The following is a 15,931-nucleotide window of genomic DNA, read 5'->3' as shown; positions in this document are numbered from 1 at the left end:
CGGCAAGGAGAACGCGCGTCGCGGTAATTTGTTCTCTTAACAGGGCGAAGCTAGTGCGGTTATAAATGCGTAGAGCTTTCTCGGAAGTAAAACGGTGCTTCAATTTGACACAATTAGGGATCACTTTGTCATCCTGGCAGCGTTTTAGGAACGTCAGACGATTTATTTGCCTTGATATCTTCAACCTCAATTTGCCATATTGCCGGGCCTTTCGTGCGATTGCATCTCCGTGGATGATCATGATTCTAGTAGCAAGACTTATACGTTGGTTAGACATAACTGGTAATTAGTTTACGGAATTAACAACGCATATAAAGTATATTAATTAAAGGTAACTTTAATGACCATCCCCTACATCCAGGGCACCTCTGAGAAAATAACCAATATCCTCAAAAAATATGACCTTACTTCCTGTTACAGACCATATAAAAAGTTGGCATCCCTTATCCGCTCTACCAAAGACCAACCACTTCCTCTAGACCTACCTGGTGTATACCAGGTCCCTTGCAGCTGCAAATTGTCCTACTTTGGCCAAACAGGCAGAACAACAAATATCAGGATTTCAGAACACCAAGACTACATCCGGTTTCACCAGTACAGCCGCTCTGGGCTGGCAGACCATGCCTTAGACACCCACCATAAAATTCGTTGGAAGAAAACAAAAATAATTCATCGCAGCAAGTTTAAATACGAAAGATTATTCAAAGAATCTTCAGCAGCTCTAAAAAACGTTCCTAACCTCAACAAATTTGGGTGCATGAAACTACCCCAAATTTGGGAGACTTTCATTATGAGAACTTCAGCCCAACTGCCAAGACTACCAAATTAGCCCGCAAGAGGGCACCATTAGGACTTTAGGAACAATATTAGTTTCTTGCTTTCTTCCTCATTTGCTTTGTGTTAGTTCCTGAGTGCACATACCATATCTTTATGTTCCTGAAGATGGCAATGTGACGTTGCCGAAATATAGAAGTTATTCATTAAAGTTACCTTTAATTAATATACTTTATATGCGTTGTTAATTCCGTAAACTAATTACCAGTTATGTCTAACCAACGTATAAGTCTTGCTACTAGTATAAGAAAATCAACGAAATTTCTGGAAAACTGAGGAAAAAGCAAATAGTGTCTCTAAGAGACGAAAATGGAAAAATGGTTCTAGAAGAAGAGAATAAAGCACAGATTTGGATAAAATATGTAACAGAACTTTTCAATGATACTAGACAGAAGCCTATAAATATAAAAATAAAAGATAACATTCAAGGACCAGCAATCATGAAATGCGAAATAGAGAATGCTATACGAACAAGTAAAACAGGAAAAGCCAGTGGACCAGATGGTGTGCAAACAGAATTTTTAAAATTAATAGAACCAGATAACATCAAACTTCTTGAAAAACTATTTAATGAAATATATGAAAGTGATGAATTTCCATCAGATTGGCTCAAATCTACATTTATCACTGTCCCAAAGAAACCCAAAGCGAATTCCTGTGATGACTTCCGACTTATTAGTCTAATGAGCCAAACATTAAAAATATTTTTGAAAGTAATTCAGAATCGTATTTATAGAAAAAGTGAAGAAACTCTAAGTGAAACACAATTTGGCTTTCAGAATGGTTTTGGTACTAGAGAGGCCCTTTTCTGTACCCAAATATTGATACAAAAAATGCATAGAAAAACAGAAATCTGTCTTTATGCGTTTCATAGATTTTGAAAAAGCATTCGACAAAGTCAGACACACTAACTTAATAGAAGTCCTTCAACAAATAAGGCTAGACGAACAAGACATAAGACTAATAACAAATCTGTATTGGAATCAGTCAGCTACCGTTCAATTAGGAAACATTACCACCAGTGATATTAACATCAAAAGAGGAGTGAGACAAGGATGTGTGCTCTCACCACTCCTGTTCAACATATATGCAGAGGTAATCTTTAAAAAAGCATTGGAAGAATGTTCAGAGGGAATCACAATAAATGGAAAGATTGTTAACAACCTTCGATATGCAGATGACACCGTGCTAATTGCAGATAATATTATGGATCTCCAAAAACGCATTGACAGAGTATACATAGAACGCCACAGAATGGGAATAAATATAAACATCAACAAGACAAAATACATGATCATCAGCAAACATCCAGCTTCATCAATGAAACTGACACTCAATGGGAAAAATATTGATCAAGTGTCAAGATATAAATATCTTGGTTGCTGGCTTAATGAACGGTGGGATCCAGAAATAGATATAAAGACAAGGATTGAAGTTGCACAGCAGTGCTTCATGAAAATGAGAACACTATTCTGCAATAAAGACCTAAACATGGAAGTCAGATGCCAAATGCTGAAATGCCACGTGTGGTCTATTCTGCTCTATGGAGTTGAAACATGGACATCGAAGGCGACAACCATCAAGAAAATCGAAGCCTTTGAGATGTGGCTATACAGAAGAATGCTAAAGATATCATGGACAGAAAAAATTACTGATGAAGATGTCTTAAAATCCATTGGCAAAGCTAAACATCTTGTACAAATAATCAAGAAACGAAAAACATCATATCTTGGCCACATCATGAGAAACAGCAAATACCAACTTCTACAAACTATTTTGATAGGAAGAATTGGTGGCAAAGGAACTAGAGGAAGAAAAAGAATATCATGGTTTGACAACATCAAGACGTGGACAGGAAAGAGCAGTGCACGACTGCTCAGATTAGCACAAGAGCGCAGTTTGTTCGCCAAGATGGTCGCTGACCTTCGATAGAAGATAGCACAATAAGAAGAAGATATATGGGTACTACGAGAGCTCTACTCCAATCATTGGGAATTTGTCCCTCATTCCAGACCTTCTGAACTATGCAGTGCAGCCACTGAAAGACTTTTATACCCCATACTTCAGCATTTCTGGTCGAATTTCATCTACTCCTGCAGCCTTTCCACATTTCAAGCCTTTGATGACTTTTTCTACTTCAAGTATGGATATGTATTCCTGACTATATTGAGTGTTGTGTGTTTTTTACCATTGTGCTATCACTGCTTGTTTCATTTAGCACTTTTTCGAAGTAATTACTCCATACTTCAAGGATATCTTTTTCTCCCATTTTCATGTCACCTTTATCATCTCTAATTCCTTTTACAGTACTCTTTCCTCCATTTCTAACCTTCTTCAACAACCTCCATAATATTTTGCCACCTTCTTGATATTTATTTTCTATGTTCTTACCAAAGTCTTCGTATGACTTTTGTTTAGCTAGCTTTACATAGTGTTTAGCTTTCTTACATATGTCTCTGTATTCTAAGAGCCCAAGCTGACGTATTTGCAAGGAACTTTTTATAAGCTTTCTTCTTTTCCTTCACTGCCTCTAACTTCCTGTGTCCACCATGGAGTTCTGATTTTTCTATGCTTGGAGACTACCTCACCACATGCCTCTCTGGCTGAACCAATCAGGATTTTTTCAAGGCTTGCCACTGAATCTCCAAGGTTTAGTTCCTGTTCTCAAACTTTTTCATTTTTTCTTCAATAATCTTTGTGTATTTTAGTCTACAGTTCACATCTAAGAGCTGCTCAACTTTCATTCGCTTTAAAACTTTCTTGCATGTTATTCTTGTCAGTATGAAATTCAATTTTATCCTGCTCAAGACTAAATAGTGATCGCTTCCAATTTCAAATCCTCTGTACACTCTGGTGTCCTTGTTGATAGAGAAAACATCACTATCAACAATAATATAGTCAACATAACTTTTCTTATTCCTTGCCTCTTTTCGCCATGTGAATTTGTGCACATTTTTATGTTGCAACATAGTGTTAGTAATAACCAGTCCATGTCCTGAGCAGAAATCCAACAGGTATTTGTCATTATTATTAGCTTTGCTCTTTTCTCCAAATTTTTCCAAAATATTTTTGTATGCTTGACAATCATTTCCTACTCTGCTATTTAGATCTCCAACAAGGACCAACTTTTCCTTTTTCATTGTGTCAGTTGCTTTCTCTAAAGCCTCAAAAAATTCTTCCACTTCTACCTTAGTGTAACATTCTGTGGGACCATAGGCATAAATAAGTCTCATTGTCCAGTTCCCTATTCTGATATCTGCTCACATCACTCTACTTGAGATTGCTTGCCATTCAAGAAGATTAGCCTCGTATTTAGTGTTGAATACTATAGCTACTCCTTCTTTTCCTTGATTGTCATTGCCTGAATGTAACATTTTGTATTTATTGCTCAGATCTCACCAGTTTTTGTCTTTTTTGTTTCAGTCACCCCTATTATGTCGATCTGGTACTTACCTAATTCCTCAGCTAGCTCCATTTCTTTGCCATTCAGGCTTCTTATGTTGACAGCACCGATCTTTAATGCTGGTAATGTTGAGTTGGGTGGGTTTTCATATTTGTTCCAGTAGCTGACTTTTCGTTGTTCGCTCTGGTTCCCTGGCGAAAACAACGGGGGGGGGGGCTTGTTTAACCGGGCGATGCCCCAGTGAGCATGAAATTTTATCATGTTGTACCATCATTTTGTATTTTGGTTTAAGCCAATAAGAATACAATTTGGTCAGCTAAATCCCAAATTGCCAGCCTATCCTCTTTCGTTGAGTATCCAGGTAGATACCCAACAGGGTGTACCACGGGAAGGTGAGGATTGGACATTAGGTCAGAAGCTCTGGTTGGTTCTCCTCATTCCTTTAAAGGCTATGTGGAGGTCTCCTCTCAGTTATACAGCTTTGACCCTTAAGCACCCCTAATATATATATATATATAATATATATATATATATATATATATATATATTCAGTGTTAAATTGATTATTGTATTATTAAATTAGTTTTTATGATGTTGGTTTGATAAAAAAATGGTAGTGAGAAAAATGTTTATGCTTTGTAACTCACCATAGAAGTCAGCGGAGCAGGGAAAGCAGCAGAGAGATGTCGACTTGTCAGCGAAATGCTTACAATCGAATATAACTTGCCCTCACACATAACTCGCACCCCCTGATTTCACTTTACAAAAAAAGACATTAAAACACTTTACACATATACCTCCCACACTAAAAATGTTTAAACGTGTTCATGTCGAGGCAATAGTAACTCGCTCCCAGCGGTTAACAAACCCTCCCCAGCAGCCATTATATACTGTAGATTTAAGATAAAAAATTAGTTTTATTGTATCTCTGAGTAAGGTACAAAGGCTTTTGCAGTCTGTGCAATATATTTCTCAACAAATAGTGCAATTAGAGACAGCTGGAATAAAAACGGTGCTAACTAATGAATCACATGTCCCCTCTCACAGTCACTATGCTGTATAGACTCGAGCAAAACCATATGTTGCACCCGAAATACGGTGTCTAACTAAAAACTATTGTCCAATTTTTCAATTATATGAAATAAGTGTTTGTTTGATTGCATTTGAAATTCTTGATGTCATTATGACAGATCATAAAGGCTAACTTCAAATAAAATTCTACCACGAATTGAAACATGCGATATAATGCTTGTGTTAGTTCTAGAACAAACACAAGTTTTTATTGCTGCTTGTTTAAGCAGCAATAAAAATCAACCAAGGGTTGAAACTTTGTGTGAGTTGAGCCTGCCGGTAACGAGAAGTTCTGTCAGAACGATAAACGACACCCCGTCGTGAATGTGTTAAAACTAAGAAATATATAGTGAATGTTTTTACGACAGTTGCAGATGCTATGGAATTCGGTTGAAGAGAATTAGCATTTCAACTCAAAAATTGTCGGTTCTTTTGTCTTTGGGTCGCATGATCTTTTGTTAATACCGCACCAATCATATTCGTGTCTTCATAGCTGCTCTCTCCTGTAAAACAAAATTTAATTTGTATTGTAACAATTAAAAAAAAAAGATTGAATAATTTATAAGCTGTGCACAGATTCGGTTACCTGGAAATCAGGAAATGGTGAAGAAGAGGATCCAGAGGACATGACTAAGATGGTAAATATGAGGATGCTATAGAATGATACAGAAGAAATTTTTTGATACATGACAAGAAAGCAAGACGGATGTGAATCATGGATATAACTACATCTGTATTACTATGCACAGAGTTAGTTACCAGGAAATGACAAAATGGTGGAGAGGATCCCTAAGGGCACAACCCTGTGCCCAACACAAATGCTGAATATGAGTTTTATAAGATTGGTAGAGAAGTAATTTTTCAATATGTGACAAGAAAGCAAGGCAGATGAGAACGAGCCCCCCCAACTATTATGTTAATATGGTTATCAAAAGGAATAAGAACTAGATTTTTTGCTTGGAAAGGTGTTCAAGTAAAAGTGTCAGTAAAGAAATGAATTTAATGATATGTTCAGGTCAGTAAAATCCTTGATCAGAAAGCACTAATATATATTTATAGTATATATTTGCACAAAAAGCATATATATCAACTGTAGAGGTTGTCTTTTTAAATAATGCAGTATCAAGATGATTGATATGAAAGGTGGATACAATGCTATTTCAATACTTTTACAATTCTTGTTATTTGTACATTGTGAAGGTGAGTTTTTTACTGTATTATCTTTGTATACTTTTATGTTAGGACATTGACATGCTAATGATTATTAAAGTACATGCATGTTTTCTGTTGTCTTAGGTTGCTTTGGATAGTACTTTCAGAGGTAATTTCTTGTTACATGGAGGGGGGGGGGGTGAGAGAGAGAGAGATAGATAGATAGAGAGAGAAAGTGAGAGAGAGAGAGAGAGAGAGAGAGAGAGAGAAGTGATCATGTCTTTGAAGCTGTTAAAATCAACTTACTGTCCCCTAACCACTTAAGGTCTCAGAAGAATAACAAAGTAATTTGTGTAGTTATTTATTGTTATTTTCCTTTTTTTAGTGTGACATCCGACCTCCTTCAGTAATGAGAATTGCTCCGGCTCCTCTTTATAATTCATTCAGTGATGTGTACAACTTCATGGATATTCTGAAAGATTTACTGAGAACTAACTGAAGACATTTTTATGGATAATTATTTTACAGTTGAATAAGAACTCTTCAACAAAACAAGGTACATACACAATTATTTATTTGAAAAGTATGTGTAAACTATAATAAAGTAATAATTTTACAATAGAGAGTCAAAATATACTTAAAAACATTGGTTCCATTTCGGTTTCAAATTTCTGCTGATAACTTCTTATTTCATCAAGTGCCTTTTATTGATACCAAAAAAAAAAAAAAAAATGCTGATAAAAAATATCTCATTTATTAGTTATGCCATAGTCCTCCAAGTGATAACTATATCCTGTATTTGTATACACTAATAACTAGATGAATTGAAACATAAGCCATGATAACTAATTAAACATAATATGGATTTTACTTATGTAATTTTTACTACCATAGAATTTTTGCCCCGGTATCAAGGGTATCTTAGTATGACTTTCAAATTAAACAACGCTAGAACAGAAACAGTAGATTCAACAATGAAAACACACGAACTATACGTACATAATAGAGTGACATAGTCTAATGACATTAAAAACAATAAAATTAACAAGTGATCATTAATTTAAAAAAATAGTTCCAGAATTTGTGATGAACTATTTTGTTTTTAATGTCACTCTATTATGTACGTATAGTTCATGTGTTTTCGATCCTTTAAATAATTTTAGTTCATCACTTCTATTTAAATTCGGATGATGCAGCAAGTTTCACAACTTTTTTTTATATAAGCATTCTATGAGATAATTATTTTTATGGAGACCTTAATTTTCTTAAGGATTTGATGCCTGGTGGACATAGCATGTTCCACAAGTCCCAATTGTTCAGTCTCATGGAATTATTTGTATACATTGAGTAGCAAAGTTAAGTAGATACAACTGCCTAATAGTTAAAGGTCCTTTTAATCCTCAGAACTGAGCTTCTGTAGCTCAGCCAATAATAATAACTTTGGTTGAAAATCTGTTTGAATCCTAGATAGGATACAAAGAACCTTTATAGGCTATGGCGATGACTGTTTTTACTACTGTAAACACAGATTTTTCATCTCACAAAACTAAGCTAGAAATGTATACAGTTTAGCAGGCATAGCATACTATGCAGATTAATTTTCCTAACAGCATTATTAGCTTTCTATATAGCCAAGTTATTTGCCAAGTTAGTTGTTTTGGCTATGATGGGCCATTGAACCTTAATTTCATTAAGGAATAGAAGAAGAGAGTCCTCAGAGTAACCTCAACTTATTGGGAATGGATTCTGCAGTGTTCCATACGGATTTGATCATGACTGCCGAGCCATGTAAATGACTCATTCCTCTTCAATTACCTACAATTGTAGGTCATTATTAGGACAAACAAGATTAGAAGAAATAATATTGGAAGCAGAAAAGATAAAATGGAACCTCATTGGATTGAGTGAAACTTGAAGATTTGGTAAAAATAGTATTGATCTAAAGAATAGACATCTACTGTATAGTTATAAATCCAAGATCCCAGGGAGGAATTGGCTTCCTAATTAACTGCTCCATAAAAAAGATAAAATACAAGAAATTAAACATACCACAAACAGGATTGCAGAACTCTACCTTAAAATAAACAGACATTATAAATTAAGAATTATACTCGTTTATGCACCAACCTCAGACCACACAGAGAAAGAAATAGATGCATTTTATGTAACACTAGACCAACAGGTAAATAGCAATGATACATTCTTTGCAATCTTGATGGGAGACTTCGATGGTAAAGTAGGTGTAAGAGATAAAAAAGGAAGAATCAGAAATGGACATGATGAAGTCCAAATGGAGAGGTGTTTAATGAAATAGATTATATTTTATCCAACAGAAAATGTATTGTCCAAGATACAGATGTAATAAATAGTTTCAATACAGGTAGTGACTACAGATTAGTGAGATCAAAAATTGTCATCAACAAAAGATGGGAGACAGAAACTGATCGAAAGTAAAAGACCCGCTAGTGATTTGCCAAATCTGAAAAAAAAAGCAAAGAGCTCTTCCAGAAAGAGATAGAAGTTTTATAATAATGATATCAATGAAGACCTGGATAAAAACTATCAAACAATAACTGAGAATCCTACTAAATAATGCCAAAGAGATTGGTTGTATTAACCCAAAGAAGGATGAAAGAAAATTGTCTGACAAATCTCTAAACCTTCTCAGAAAGAGAAGATAAATGAAAAGAGATCTAGACATGAGAATAGAATAGAATTCTCAGAGCAATGTAAAACAATAAGAAAAATGATGACACAAGAAATTAGACACTTCAGAACAAGGAGAAGATTAGAATTACAATAGAAAACAATATCAGTCTAAAAGGAGTACGAAGAGAGATTGTCCATAAGACAAAATAAATTAATAAATTTATTTATTAATTTATTTTGTCTAATTTCTTAACCTAATTTATTAATTAGACAAAGAACGGATCATAAGAAGAATAGAATCCTTTTATGCCAAGTTGTATGTATGATAATTCCCAAGACTTAAACCAATATGAAAACAAAAATGCAATAGCCCAAATGAAAGAGGAAGAAATATGCCCTGATGTTTTAAAAGAAGTTCAATATGCAATAGGTAGCATGAGTAATGGAAGGACACCAAGTGAAGATAAGTTTACCAATAGAGGTTCTGAAAGCAGGTAATGTACCAATCATGACTATGTTAGTAAAATTTATACATCATGCCTAAGGCAGAAGAGAATACCAGAGTTGGAACAATACTATCCTTATTATAGTTTTTTAAAAAGAGAGACAGAGAAGATATTAAAAATTACCACCCTATCAGTCTCCTTTCAATAATATACAAAATTTTTACAAAAATCATTAGTAACAGAATACAAAACAGATAGATGAATATATGTGTCATAATAATTACCCTCAAGGACTCACTTTAATGAGTACAGGAGCAGCAGGCCTGAGGTACCTGATGCTGGACCGTGCCTTACTTCATGTAATATACATCTGTATATTATCTGTAGACCGGTCCCTACTCTTCTTTCTTTCTTGTTCTTCCTCTTGCTTCTTTTTCCCAATGCTATTAGAGTAGGCGAGGGCTAGGGGTGAATCTTTCCTATTATACTATGTTTTTTCCATCTCACGCAGTGGGAGTCTGCTTTCTCTCTCAAAAGGCAGGTTCGGAGGCCTTAAGGTGGCAGCCCCACCACTGAACCCACCCTACGAAAGGTTGGTAGCCTATCCAGGAGAAATTTCCAATTCTATTTTTCTTCTTCAAAGCAGAGCTCTAAAGAAGAAAAATAGGATGGATTTAATCGGAATTGACCTGGCTAATGGACAGGGACTTCTCTTTGAAAAATTAAAAATAGCTACTTGGAATGTCTGTGGAATCACACACAAAATTGATGAGCTAAACAGAGAACTAAAAAATAGAAACATTGATATAGCAGCAATAACTGAGACAAAAAAGAAAAAGAAGGGATCTCAAATTCTGGAGGATTATGTCATGATCTTCTCTGGAGTTCCAGAAGAAAAATGGGCTTCATCTGGGGTTGCAATTTGGATTAATAAAAAATGGAAAAACAAAATTTTGGATTATACTTGGTATCAGACAGAATAATCAAAGTTAGAATGAAAATTATGAATCAAACATTCAATATTTTTGGAAGTTATGCACCAGTAGATAGAAAAGAGGAAGAGACAGAAGCATTTTACGGAAAACTTCAGAAATGTATTGATGAAACAAATAAAAATGAAGCAACAATCTTGATGGGAGATTTCAATGCTAGAGTGGGAAATAATCCAATAACAGGATGCATTGGATCAGAGGGAGAATCAGTAATCAATAACAATGGAATTTTATTAAGAGACTTCTGCATATTTAACACGTTCGCTGCCACTCTCCTTGGGCACAGTTTGTTACCATACGCCAAGCAATTTCACTTCTTCAAGGTCAGTACGAGTAATCTTTTTGCCGGCAGTAAGCGTCATACAAGTATATTCGTAGTTGGCTTGTGAGGCTCATATACCAACTACGAGTATACTCGTAGTTGGCAGCGAACGTGTTAACAATCTAAAAATCAGCAATATTTTCTTCGAGCATAAAAATATACATAAGTACACATGGGAAGCAAGAGGGAACAAAATCGATAAGAGATTACATTATTATTAACAACAAACTAAATATTAATATATGGATATAAGGGTTTATAGAGGGAGTGAAATCGATAATGATCACATGTTAGTTGAAAGCAGATTTGAATTCATAAAAAGAACCACATACTTCAAAAGAAAAAAGATAATGAACCAACATCTAATAAACAGTTTAAAATTCACTTCCTAGAACAGGAGCATATTAGAAACTTATATAAAAGCAGAATAAGAGATACAATAAAACCACCCACAAACAATATTGAAACTGACTGGAAAAATATAAAGGAAACCATACTAAATGCAGCAGAAGAAAGTTTAGGATACAAATCAAGAAAAAATAAAAAATGGCTGAGAACTTGGAATGATGACTTAAAGGAATTAATTGAAATCAAAATACAGGCTTTTAAATCTATCTGCAAAGTAAAAACACTGCTGGCTATATACAATATAAGAAATTACAGGCTGAAGTCAGAAAGCTTTCTAGAAGTATATACACAGAGAAGATTGGAGTAAATATGTTAAATCATTAGGGCAGGATATCACTGGACTACAAAGAATAGGTTTTAAAATTTTCAGGCAACTACAAACAGCAGAAATAGTGTTCTATCCAAACCAGATTGGATAGAACACTATAAAATATTGTGGGATGAAAAACAAGAAATGCAAAACAATAACAAAACTCACCAAATTGAAGATATCAATATATAGGAAAGTACAGAAGAAACAGTAATGGAAGAATTAGAAAAAGAATTTAAAAACTCAAGAAATAGAAAATGCCCAGGCCTGGATGGAATATGCGTTGAGGTCTTTAAATATGCAGACAATAGCTTAAAAGAAAACGTACTTAAGCTCTTCAATAATATCTGGAAATATCAAAAGATCTCAAAAGAATGGGAAACTGGAGTAGCAATAAATATTCACAAAAACGGTCCCAAAGACAAATATGGAAATTACATAGGCATTACTCTCTTAATAATAGCATCTAAACTATATGCAAACATCTTAAAGAACAGACTAATTAAATATACAGAAAATTATTTAGAAGAAGATGGTTTTTAGAAGAGGGAAAGGATGCACAGATGCCTCTTTTACAATGCAACAGATCATAGAAAAAAGAAAAGAATTTAACCTGTTCATTTTTCTTTTTATTGACTATGAAAAGGCGTATGATAACGTGAACAGAAATGTACTCTGGAAAATATTACAAGACGATAAAATACCTCCTAAATTAATTAAAGAAATAAAATGTCTATACAGAGAAACAAAAATTTGCATCAAATTTGCAGATGGAACATTATCAGAACCTATAACTATAAATAAAGGAGTAAGACAAGGTTGTGGCTTATCCCCAATCCTATTCAACATTTATAGTTAAACAGAATCCTAAAAGAATGGAAAACAACTGTCAAAGATGGAATTAAACTAACAAATAATAAACAGCTAATACAATACTTTATGCAGAGGATCAAGTACTAATTTCAAATTCAGAAGATAAACTCCAAATTGCAACTAACCATTTAAATGAAAGAGCAAAAAAATTTTAAATGAAAATCTCTGAAACAAAAACTATGGCAATGTATGCTTAACAATAAAATAACAGAACAAGTTACAGAAGTCAAATACTTAGGAAATATAATCTCACAATAAATACTAATTCAAAATTGGAAGCAAGACAACAAATTTACAATAGAATGAATGGAATAATTAAAAGAAATTTTGGAAAACAAATGACTAAAGAAACTTAATTAAGATTACATAATATGACCTCTAAACTATCTCTCAAATTTGGAAGTGAAACTTGGATTCTAAAACAAAGAAACAGACAAAGATTGGAAGCAGCATGGATGAAGTTTCTAAGACCTCTACTGGGACTCACTAGATTAGATAAAAAGAAAAACACAGAAATGAGAGAAAGATTAAATACAAAAAAAAAAAAAAACATCGTACAAGAAGAATATCAGCAAAATTCCCTACACCACATAGAAAGGATGAATAACAATAGGATTCCCAAACTAGCATATAAATATAAACCTACAGGAAGAGGAGCCGCAGACGTCCAAAACTCAGATGGAAAGACCAACTTCATCTGCAGAGCAGGAACAGGACATAAAAAGCCTATATACCTGAATTGCTCAGACGACGATGATGAAGACAAATAACTAAAAAGACAAATGAGTACCAAAAACTCTTCAGTCTGGCATTCATTGATTTTAAAAAGGCATTTGATTCAATCTTGACATTAGCTATTTTAGAAGCCTTTAAAAATCAAGGAATTGAAAAAACTTACATTGATATACTTAGTCATACATATATAAACATTCAACTGGATCTTTAAAATCAGGAACAGATATGAAATTTCCTATTAAAAAGGGAGTTAGAAAGGGAGATGCCATTTCACTTACATTATTTACAGCAGCACTAGAAGAAAATTTTAAAAACTTGGATTAGAAAAATAGAGGAATTATGATAAATGGAAAAGAACTAAATCACCTATGATTTGTTGATGATATTGTTCTTTTAAGAAACTCTGCAGAAGAACTTCAACAAATTCACTGAATTGAATACAGAAAGTAAAAAGATGGATTAAATATAAATGAAGACAGAACAATTAAAAAAAAACATATAAATAAAGACAAAACAATTAAGAAAATATATATATAAATAAAGACAAATTGATATAGTAACTTCCTGTGTTTACATAGAACAAAAGATCATAGTAGAGGATGATTGTAAAGAAGAAATTTTACGTAGAATTCAACATGGTTGGTTGGTTGGATAGCCTTTGGAAAACACTGGGAAGCATTTAAAGGAAACATTCCAATCTGCCTTAAAAGAAAAATATTCCACAGTTATACACTTCCGGCCATGACATATGGAAGAAAAACATGGATTTTGACAAAAAAAATTGACCAAGTTGATGATTACCCAGAGAAAAATGGAAAGATCATTACTCAGTATTACCATTCTAGACAGAAAGTGCAATAGGTCAACTAGAGCAACATTATAACAACTGTTAAAAGATCCAAATGGCAATGGGCAGGTCATATTGCAAGAAATAAATTCATCTCATCAGTGAGTAGGTAGACCTGGAATATCAAGGTTTTAAGTGAACCGAAACTTACATACCTCTACTACTGAATTGCCGAAGTGGTGTACTATATATTGTTAAATATTGTTAATTGCAAAGATAATAAGCCGAAAGTACACCACTTCGGCAATTCGATAGTAGAGGTATGTAAGTTTCGGTTCACTTAAAACCTTGATATTCCAGGTCTACCTACTCACTGATGAGACCTCAAAATAGGTTGAAACCGGTCTGGGTAGTGACCTCTTCTCATAATGTAAAACAGTATTTATACATCTCTTAGGAGCTGGGTTTTACATTATGAGAGAATATTAAAGTTAGTGACGGAGCTTGCTCCACCTTTGCATGGAGTTGCCCTGGTGTTGTACTACCCAAGTGATCATTTACACTTGGTTCTGCAGATAGTTTTTTCGGCATTGAAACTCTATGGATGTCGATAGATTTCAACCCGAGTTTCGTACCCGGCTATAAAATAAAACAGGATTTACCATCTCCCACTCAATTAAATAATGATCACTTCCAATTTCAAATCCTCTGTACATTCTGGTGTCCTGCACCAGGGAGAAAACATCACTATTAACAATAACATAGTCAATGAGACTTTTTGCTTCTTCTCTCCATGTGAATTTGTGCACATTTTTATGTTGGAACATGGTGTTAGTAATAACCAGTCCATGTCCTGAACAGCAATCCAACAGGTATTTGCCATTATTATTAGCTTTGCTCTTTTCTCCAAATTTTCCAAAAATAGTTTTGTATGTCTAACAATCATTTCTTACTCTACTATTTAGATCTCCAACAAGGACCAACTTTTCCTTTTTCATTGTGTTAGATGCTTTCTCTAAAGCATCAAAATATTCCTCCACTTCTACCTTAGTAGAACCTTCTGTGGGACCATAGGCACAAATAAGTCTCATTGTCCAATTCCCTATTCTGATATTTGCCCACATCACTCTACTTGAGACTGCGTGCCGTTCAAAAAGATTAGCCTCGTATTTAGTGTTATAACAACGAATATAACAAAAAATGTTATATTCATTGTCTGAATATAACATTTTGTTATTTATTGTACCGATCTTTAACTCTGGTGATGTTGAGTTGGGGTGTGTTTTCAGATTTGCTCCAGTAGCTGACTTTTCGCTGTTCGCTCTGGTTCCCTGGCGAAAACAATGGGGGCATTGTTTAACCGGGCGATGCCCCAGCCGGCATGAAATTTTGTCATGTTGTACCATCATTTTGTATATTGGTTTAAGCCAATAAGAATACAATTTGGTCAGCTAAATTCCAAATTGCCAGCTCATGATATAAGATAGGAAGATAAATGCAACATTCTTAGTTGAAGGTGATAAAATCTTGAAGTTAACATTATTATCAGTTCTTCTCAGTCAGCAATACACACCACCCTGTCTTAATCCCATAAATGTTCTGTGCAGCATCATATCACGCAACAAAAACTTTCACGTACTTCATTCATTAGCTTGCACATATTGATGAAGAGCAGTAAAAACTCTTCCAGACTAAGAGGACAGTTGCTTGACCTATTCACTACCATTTATTGCTGTCTTTACCATTCTCTCTAAATTCTCAAAAACTTGTCCAATTACCCATAAAAGGGAAGTATTCTCTTAGGTGACTTCAACTGGATTCTAATTTCAATGACCAAACTGGAAAAGGTGTGAAAGTATTTTCTATAAGCAAGGATCTAACATAAATTATCCATCTACAAACCAGAATATCAGATAATGCTCTACTCTTTCAACACCTCTTTTCTTAAC

General features: G+C 34.2%; 1 protein-coding gene across 5 annotated transcripts in view; it reads left to right on the top strand.

Annotated features, from left to right (window-relative positions):
• The window catches only part of LOC150107485 (kynureninase-like), a 413,072-nt gene that overhangs the window by 363,880 nt on the left and 33,261 nt on the right, over positions 1-15,931 (top strand). For all 5 annotated transcript variants that reach the window (XM_090391901.1, XM_090391902.1, XM_090391904.1 and 2 more), the window contains one exon: positions 6,846-7,016. In XM_090391901.1, coding sequence (XP_090248027.1) covers positions 6,846-6,959 — 114 coding nt within the window. In that variant the 3' untranslated portion in view covers positions 6,960-7,016. The remainder of the gene's footprint in view (positions 1-6,845; positions 7,017-15,931) is intronic.

Source organism: Typopeltis vanoorti, chromosome 4 (assembly GCF_054136105.1).
Source record: "Typopeltis vanoorti isolate ZY-2024b chromosome 4, IOZ_Tvanoo_1.0, whole genome shotgun sequence".
NCBI classification, from domain to species: Eukaryota; Metazoa; Arthropoda; class Arachnida; order Uropygi; family Thelyphonidae; genus Typopeltis; species Typopeltis vanoorti.
The sequence above is the reverse complement of the archived record's forward strand: the minus strand, read 5'-3'. Positions and strand labels throughout refer to the sequence as shown.